The 9,781-nt window shown below is 35.8% G+C and overlaps 1 protein-coding gene across 1 annotated transcript; it reads right to left on the bottom strand.

The window, feature by feature from the left end:
• Window positions 1-52: 52 nt before the first annotated feature.
• Window positions 53-9,121, bottom strand: LOC121988706 (potassium channel KOR1-like). The gene is made up of 13 exons (XM_042542271.1): window positions 8,783-9,121; window positions 7,608-7,832; window positions 7,465-7,528; window positions 6,228-6,567; window positions 4,752-5,047; window positions 4,392-4,472; window positions 3,552-3,650; window positions 3,012-3,227; window positions 2,687-2,875; window positions 2,208-2,283; window positions 1,825-2,119; window positions 804-925; window positions 53-353 (listed from the first exon to the last, which is right to left on the bottom strand). The coding sequence occupies exons 1-13, from the start codon at window positions 9,058-9,060 to the stop codon at window positions 106-108; spliced, it is 2,529 nt and encodes an 842-aa protein (XP_042398205.1). The 5' UTR covers window positions 9,061-9,121; the 3' UTR covers window positions 53-105.
• Window positions 9,122-9,781: the final 660 nt, after the last annotated feature.

The raw sequence follows: 9,781 nt of genomic DNA, 5'->3' as shown, positions 1-9,781 counted from the left end.
AACTAGTAATGTCCCAATTGTGCTAATGTTACTAATTGTGTGGCAAACAATATGATTCGTGTGATGCGCTAATGTTACTAGTGCATCGAACTTCTTACTTATCATTTATTCAATATCGTTGTGTGCAACCAAGAACAACTTCTCTTTGTCATTTATCATGGAGACATCGAATATCCTGCCTCCATCCTCTGCTAAAATATATAAACCTGAGCAGTTTAGCAGCTCTTGAGAGGATTTTATGAGCTCATCTATGGTCTTGGGGATCCACAACGTTGCTCCCTCTTTTCTTTTCTCTTTTGGATCCCATGGGTGAAAAGGAAAAACTGTGCATCGCCTCCGTGGCTGTATTATGCCTGAAAAATAGTAAAAATGATTAGTAAATTGTTAGGATATCAGTTAATGTGATATTTTAGGTCTGCAAAATATCAGAATAACAAGCAGCAGATGCACATTTGTGCTCTCTAGAGGATGATAATAGTATGGTATACACATTCTAAGAGATATTTCATAAATATTGAAATTCCGTAAAGGTGGACAACTTGCAAAGAAGTCTAGAGAACAAAATGAAATTGTGCCATTGATTGAATGGCAAATGGGAAACCATGGTATGTAAAAACCATGGAATGGAGGTCATGGGAAAGCAATCAGTGAAGTACACAGTGCCTTGTCATAAATTACTAGACTATAGATCCAAAATAAGACAGGGTCGCAGACAATTTATTAAAACAGACGAGTATTCTTCGAGCATGTGAATAAATGAAAGTTGTCTTCACAAATATTTGCAGTAGCACTGATGTGTATACCTTGATACTCTTCAGCACGCCCAGGAAATTTTGTTAGTTCTGCCTTTTTTGCTTCTTCCAACAGCATCATCATCGACATGTTTCCAGTCTTTAGGCCCTCATCTAATGGAGAATTTCCCCACCTGTAAATTTAGTTGTTTTTTAGAAATGTCTACATCGCATAGCCCACAAAGACATTTTAAGGGAATATTTTGCATGCTTGGACTAAGGAATTTTCATATAGTCACCACATGAAATCATATAACCTAGCATATCTAGCAATGATAGCTTAGTTTACTCTGAATAAGGGTCATCAATGTCTTGCTTTGACGATCAAAGTGCTTTGCTAGTTAGTACACACTAACGAAGAAAGTGTTTTAATTTGGATTAAGGAATAAAATTCAAACATATCAGAATTGTATATGTATTTTCTTTTCTTCTTCTTCTTCTTCTTCTTTTTTTTTTTTGAAAGGATAGGCATAAAATTCCAAGCTCATTTTGCAACCAAGAATAGTAAAGTTATAAGCTATTCTCTCATTCTCTCAAAGCTGATTAATAGCAATTCCTGTGAACCAAAAATGCAGTCAGTTGTTTACTTATGCATTTTTTACAATGTTAAAGGAATTCAAACTCTCTAGAATTGCTTTCATCTCTTAAGCTAACACTTTGTTCTTAAATACAAAGTATTTTAAGTAGCCTATTCTATAAACAACAAATAACAAGTAGACAAAATTTGAGGACGCTATATAATTAAGCTACACCCATTTGAAATCAAATTTAGCTCAAGAGACAACTATCACTACCAAATATGGAAAGGAAAAGAAAATTGCCACACTCATGTGGTATTTGACAGGTACACCACTCCAAATACTAGTGATCTCTCTAAATAAAAAAAGTTTAATACTATACATTCAGAGAAAATTTGATAATACACACAGGGATTGAAGGTTGAGATTTTTAAGTTCAAGAGCAAGGAGTTCTAAAGTGGAATCAGATCAAACAAATGCAAGAATGAGTCTAATATTGTGTTTTTACAGCTTACCTGTCAACAGCAAATACACTTGCCCCAGCATCTATAAGCATCTTTGTAATAGAGAATAACCCTTCAGAAACAGCTACATGAAGTGGTGTGCGGAGATCATGATTCTTTACATTTGGTTCTGCTCCATAGGTCAAAACCCTTCTAACATAATCAGTGTCTCCCCTTGCAACAGCTGCACAAAGATAGCTACCAGCCTCTTTAAGACACAGCTTCCCCCCCTTGCTGAATAGTAAAGAAGCCACCCTATCATGTCCTTGAATGATGGCTTCTAACAACGGTGTGTTTCCAAATTTATCTGGTTGGAATGATCATGATATAATCCTAGTAACTTGAATCTATTGTCCAAAGCAAACTCACTTGTATAAAAACTAAAATAAGCTTACCCATAAGGCTGACATCTACACCTTCTTGAATGAGGAATATGGCAATATCTTCATGACCTCTTGAGGCTGCAAGATGCTGAGAAGGAGTAGTTTTAGTGTTAGAAGTAGATGCTGGCACTACCAAGTAATGTAATGATGTTTAAACTTCAAAATTGATATTATAGTTTTGAAGAGAAGCATGCAGTTTCAGTAGAGGAATCACTTATTGTGACAGTTGAAACATGCAGTTTGCTGCCTCCATTTATTAAGATATTCTAACAATAAGCAAATGATGCATTTCATTAATAAAAGTATGAGTGTAACTCTGTAAAACATAGTTAAATTTAAACTATGCATGCTCCTACTGGTGCCTTTTGTAGTTCTAGGTCTAGCAGTAACAAAAACATTTTGTTTTATAAACAAACTGAGTAATGCTTGTGAACCACAATTGTGTGACGCTGATGTGGGAAGAATATTCCAAATGTTCCCTAATTTCATACCAAAGGTGAACAACCATTATAATCTGTCTTTTTAGGGTCAGCTCCTCCTCTAACTAATCCTTTTAGATGATTCAGATTCCCATAAGAAGCAGCATTGTTAACCCTCAGAGCAATTTCAGCTTCTTGCTTCCCAATATGAAAGGTGATATCAGAATCCAGTTGTTTGATATGGTGGTTCGAATCATTTCCCTTCAAAAAAAGAACAAAACAAAACAAACAAAAAGGGATATTAGAAAACAGGTAAACATTATAAGAAGGTTATAGAAAGCAACTAGTCTGAGTTTTGAGCACAACAAAGAAACTTTCAAGAAGACTGAGAGTTTACCTCAAGATTTCTCAAAACTATCCTACCATCCACAAAATACATATCTAGAATAGTTGTTAAAGCTTGCTTATCAAGACGCATCAATCTACATAGTTCAGAAACTCGAACAGTATATGGCTGAGGGATCTTGCAAAGAATGGCAACTTCTCCAAATGAGCTATTAGGCTCCAATCGTAGATTACTTACTAGTCCATTTTCTCCGATCTCTATTCCTTCCTGGCGTGAAAAAACAAAAAGGAATTAGGACCATATACAACATTAACACAGTTCCATCAATTAGACTATAAATGGTACAACAACTAATTGACATAATGTCAACTGAATCACCAAAGGTGCCAAGTCCATAAGATTCTATAAGCGTATCAAATCTATGTAATGTTAAATCATTCAAAATATTTGCGCATGCTAGACAAAAAGTAGTAAAAGCTACTTATATTTAGATTGTACATAATTAGAGATCTTGGTCCATCATAAAAATATACAGCGATATAATAAATAAAATTCTAGCAGATTGGCAATAATATAGAATATGATGCTTACCAAGACACCGTCACAGACAAAATACAGTTGATCAACTGGATTGCCCTGTTCTAATATCACTTCACCAGGAAGGAAAAACTCCTCCTGAAGCCTAATTACCTGCCACATTAGATTGCTGAATTAGAAACTGCAATACTAAACTGATCTTAGCTTAGGATCTTATATCTTCTATTCCAATCCTCTGAGTCTTTTGGCATACCTAGATAGCAGAGGGGCACTCACAATATATCATGTGTTGATTAAGAGATTAAAAGCATGAGGATTTAGTTAATACTAGCTCTGTAGTCAAGATAGAAATATAAGAACATTCAAATTCGAAATTGTCCAGAAAGCATCAACTTAGTCAAAGTTAATGAGTGATGCCTTTGTAAGAAAACACTACTTCACAACCTCTGTAACAGAATGTTTAGCAGCTATTGATGGGGTATATCTGTATAATCTTGTGCTTTACAGTAATGCCATATGCACTGAGGCACTCTTGGAAACAGATTTTGGTATGCGGAGTCTGCACGTGGAGTCCTCTGAACAGGGGACTGATGTTTATGATTTAAGATCAACCAGATATCTGTACCAAGGTGGTTTCCCTGATATTGCCTTCGAGGGAATTTGGGTCATATAATATTCATTTGGTGAAAAGTTGTAATGACACCATTTTTACTAAGTTTTCCAATATGTAGTTAGCAAGTATTCAACGTGATAAGATAGGAATCTATATTTACATGAATGATGTATTCAAAGCAAAGAATCTTCATCTCATGAAGGCCATACAAAAAGAAATTAAAATATGACACAAGTAAAAAATTGGTATATATTTCTTGAAGAATAAAGTTGAAGACTTACAATCTGATTAATGAATTCAGTTGAGCAACCCCTGAAAAGTGGAACTTGTTCGATGTGGGTTCTGTATAATGTTTGAGAAATCTGGAAAAGGAAAACGTTGCTTAGTATTACACATATTTATTATAAAAGACAATAAAATAAAATAAAATAAAGGTGGCATTATGCACAATGCAATGGGAGAAACCATTATTCTTTATTTTGTACAACTATTAAGAAGGTGATAACAAGCTAGTATGCTAGAACTTTATACACTAAATAGCACATTATCATAATTTCTAGGTACAAGACAGAAAATAAATGTAGCAGATGAATGATGAGGAAATTGAAGTCCTATGACTACATATACACGAATTGAAGCACCTTAGCACGAATTGAAGCAGGTAGTTCTTGGATTACTGAAGCATCAGTTTGACTACTCTCGTACTGCAGCCTCACATGACTTTTTATCTGGTCCCGTATGTCTCTACCTAATCTGTTTCTGTTCATGTACTTAATAAGATCCTTCATTTTATCTCTGAATTTTTCAGTCTTTGATCCTTTGACAATTAGTGCAGCCATATTACCAAGAAGGTATGCTCCCAGAATCATATCAAAGGAGACATAAACCATTATAAATATCATTTCTCTCAGGTTAACTGCATGTATATCTCCATATCCTACCAGCAACAACACACAAAAGAGCATTGAATAAAAGAAAAAAATAATTAAACAGAACCAAAGGAATCAGTTTGTATGATTGATCATCATATGTGTGGCAAAAAGGCGAAGCGATCGCCAATATTGGTCATCATATATGAACCAATAAGACATGGATGATGTATGGACAATTAATGGTCATGTATGAAGAAAATATATGACGAGAAAAACAAGACAATGAACAAATATCAGATGCATACATTTATTCAGTGTTTCCATGCAGAAAGATCTTTGCTCCCAAAAATTTTGCCGAATTGAAACTCAAGTTGAGCCACAGCAGAACATATTCAAGTTTGAATATCTAGGGATCTCTTTATAGCCACATGTTTCTATGTTATTTACTTATTTATTTTCATTCATAAAGATCAAACATCAACTAAGAATGATCGTTACTTCATGAATTCGGTACTTTTAGTTCCTTGTCATCATCAAGCCATATTTACTCCAACCATTTGAATTGGCTAAGTCCATCTTAGCCCTCTATTGACCTCTATGTACTGTCTATATTGATAGAATTATTCAAATCATAAATCATTTTTCATTATATAAATGAAGTATCCTTTGTTTTACTCTTGCTCGTATGTCTTCCACACTAATTGATTCAACTCTTCTAACTATAAATTTGTTAGTCGCCTTTGAACATGTCCATACCATCTCAATCTATTTTATTTCATTTTACAATTTTGTCTAGTTCTAGAATGCATCATTACAAGTTTGAAACACTACTAGTTCTTCAAAAAAAAACAAATCACTAATCTTTCTCCTGTTGACCAACAATTTTAATTCTGAAAAGAATGATAACTAGACATTTACCACAAAAATAGGCAGTGTCTCTGTGTGGTAAGCAGGAGATTATAATCATAATTGAAGCTCAATACATGTTTGTGTTTGTGTCACATTGCATTGGTATAAAGACAAACACAAAACGCAAAAATCCATCTTCTTTCACTGTAAAGTATTTGGGAACAACCTTTCTATGTTCAACAAGATATAGCACCTGCATATCTGAGAAACTTAAATACGCTCTTTGTTTCTCCAAGAAAGTCATAGTTAAAAAGGTGAAAAATACAGATCAGTGTCTCTTTAAGCATCTAAGAAAATGTGGTTTTTTATTGTTGGAAATGTCAGAAGAGAAATTACCAACAGTCACCATAGTTACTATCGCAAAATATAGTGATGTAATGTAGCGCCTCCAAAGATCAATCTCTCTAAAATGTGAATACTTGTAACCACCCATCTGTAAGCTGCCTATCCATGTATAGTCTTCCATAGATTCAGGTAATGTCGTTGCAAGATAATAGAAAATACAGGCAGCTGTATGAGTGCAATAGAGCTCCACTACTAGAAGTTTGACAATTCTTGTGAACAAGTAATTGATCCGGATATCCTTCTCCAGCTTCTGAAAAAAATCTGTAACTCTGCATGCTCGAGTTAATCGAATCCACAAAAGATATCTTATTATTTCTTTATTTCCAGAAGCCTGTATGGTCAATCAATAAATCGATCTCAATATTAACATCCATGTGCTTTATTGGCTTGAAACTTCGAGATAGAAAAAAAATATATATACTCATGCTCTTTTTTCACTTGTGCCAAAGTGGTAATTTCCCAACATAACTATTTTTGGCTGTTTGGTAGTGCAAATTTGTTCAGGTTGTGCAAGTTAGTTTGTAGTACAAATATACCTTTAGAATAAGAGATGTTTTATGTAGATGACATTTTATGGAACCTTAGTAAACAAAATCCAGGTTGATTAAGAATAGCTTAATTGCCTTAGTAATTGGTATTATGAAATGATATAAAACAAGCACTAGAACCATATGCCATTAACAATAGTGTGTTTAGTTCAAAGGAATAGTTATTCGTTACCCTATTCTAGGAATATCTATTTCTTACTCTATTCTATTCCTTATCAGTTAGAAAACTAAACATACAAATTCAAATGAACCATCTATTTTGTTCCATGAAAAAACTAAGGAATAGATATTCCTATTCTATTCCCTATAAAAACTTATTCCATTTCTTATCAATTTCATTCCAAGAACCAAATTTACAATAAATTTCTTGGTTTAGTGGCATCGTTTTTCTTAATGCTCTAGATCTTGATCACTATTCAAACAAAAGGGTCTGTAAACTACCGGAATAAGATTTTTTAAATCCCCTTAATTGTTTGGCAAGTTAACTTCCTGTTGTTTTTCTTTACTAAAGTTCAAAAATAAAACTAAACCTAAAGTTTGATCCTCATGCAATTAAACTTTTGCTGGTTCATTTATCACCATTGGGCAAGTAAAAAATTAATGAATTAATCAGCTGCAAATATATCACCTTCGAAATATCTTGAAAAGAAACAATTGTCATTCTGGAAATTTAGGAATACCTTGTAGATATAGTCCCATGGGAAGCAACCGAGCAAGTCAAAAACAAAGCTCGATTTCACGTACCTGAATCACGAAATTTGGGAATACAACCCTTACAGTCAATTCAGTTAATTCAGAGTGAGAAGAGGGACGAGGGGCGAACCGGAGGGCGATATCGGTAGGATCGGGAATAATGCGATAGGTGTGGGAGTCGCGGAAGGCGAGGCGGAATTGGACGAAGATGTCGATGAAGAAGGCGAGCTGGCCGGCGATGTCGAGGACGAAGAGGTTCGTGGGGAGCCCGCGGAAGAAGCCAAACTCCATCGGGGTGAAGAAGGAGGAGTACACCGCCCAGAGGAGTATGAACTGAGTCCATAGATGGTACCACCTGCGCCACCACCGCCACCCCCACCCCGGCCGATCGGGATGTCCCGGCGATCGACGAGGAAGAAGCCATTAGACACGAACTAAAAATGTTTGAGAAAATTCTACTTTGCGACTTCCTCCGAATATCTCATTCTAAATTTATTTTTTCCCCCTAGTTTTACAGGTAACACTTACCCACTATCGTTTCAGAATTTTCCTTCCCCCATTTCCACGACTGAAAAGGAAACAATGTACAAAACCAACAATGTTTCTCAATTCCATTTTGAGAATTCGAAACACTCTTAAGATTTTCGTTTTCTGGAAGAATATAGACATTGAAAATAAAAACAATTAAATATATATTACATATTACAGCAAATTTGGATCGATTCACCAGTTTCGAATCAAAGGCTATCATCGGTAAAATCGCAATCCCCAGCCTCTCAAATATTCAGCATTTTTAATATATTCTAATTTTAGTTTGAAATATTATCCGATTTCGAACTTGATTGTTATTTTTTCTTTTAATAGTATTTGAAGAACATTCATGGGCCCTAGACCATGGTCCGCCCGGGTCCGATTCACTAACTACCGCGGACTCGAAGCAGTGTGGCCGCTCTCCAAAGACGTCTACTGTGTCATTAATTATTCCCGTGATTCGCAAATACGGACAGTGACTTTCGTGCCCATCGAGATCGATCGAAAAGAAAAGAAAAAGGTTTTAAAAAATAAAGATAAAACAGTAGAAAAGCGAAAAAATGAGGGAAAGTTGTCGGTTGCCACTTTGCGGTTGTCTGGATCGATCTGGAACCGTTCCGACAACAGGGATAGGTGCGTTCCGTGCTCATCGACATCATTCGAAATGAAAGGAAGCACGGACCATCGACATCGATCGAGAAAAAAAAAGGAGGAAAAACTGGGGAGTGGGGGTGGTAAGCAATGGGAAAAAGTTTTGAATCGAATAGCACTTACCGGTTATCTGGATGGATCACGAACCGCTCCGACAACTTCTCGGCCCCGCCGGTGGTCCGGCCTCGGAGGAGGGAGAACCGAAGGTCGGGCCGGAGGAGGAACCCCAGGCCGCTGTTCCAGCCCGACGACGAGCCTATCCGCTCCTCTTCCTCCAACTCCTCCACCTCGTACTCGATCCCGTTGTCGTCGACGCCCTTCGACCTCTCCCGGCGAGGCATCACCGCCGCCCCGTCAGCCTTCCGTTGCCACCGAGACTTGCAGACACTCTCCGCCTCCATGGTCGTCGCCGGATGCGATCGATCGGAAGCCTTTGGGAAGGGAGAGGGAATGTTTAGCGCAGCCGGTAGTTTAGAAGTAGGAGGGGGAATTTATAAGCTCGCGTTGGGAAAAAAATATTCTCGAATAATAATTTATTAATTTAATTATTTTAAGGGAAAACTTTTCATTCCGCCATTGAAGTTTCTATCTTATTTTCAACGTAGAACTGACGGGGCAACAAAATGGCCCGAATACTTTTCATTTTAAATAAATACTAATTTTGAACTATTTTAGTAACAAATAAATCCAAAATTATTAAAATAATTTAAAAATAAATTTTCTAAAAATTAAAGGGAAAGATATTTTAAAAAGTTCATAAAAATGATGACTTTATCGCATTTCCTTGTCAAGAATTTGATGCTTTTTTTATTGACGAATAGTATTCCCATTTCTAGGAACTTTTGATCTATAATTATTTGTTCATGAATCAATTCCTTGCGAATCTGCCCTCCAAATAATTCTGGTTTTAGTGGAAAAAGTTACTACACGAATTGCATTTTGTCTCCTCTCACAGTACGGTCAATCCATTTTATAAAAACACCTATATATATATATATTTATAATTTCAAAGAGGTGCTGGCTCAATATCATTGTCAGCATAACAAAACTTGATCATAGGACCAAAATAATTTTAAAAAATTAAGTATCAATATTAGGTTAGCTGTCTATGAAAAAACGAAA

Source organism: Zingiber officinale, chromosome 6B (genome assembly GCF_018446385.1).
Source record: "Zingiber officinale cultivar Zhangliang chromosome 6B, Zo_v1.1, whole genome shotgun sequence".
NCBI classification, from domain to species: domain Eukaryota; kingdom Viridiplantae; phylum Streptophyta; class Magnoliopsida; order Zingiberales; family Zingiberaceae; genus Zingiber; species Zingiber officinale.
The sequence above is the reverse complement of the archived record's forward strand: the minus strand, read 5'-3'. Positions and strand labels throughout refer to the sequence as shown.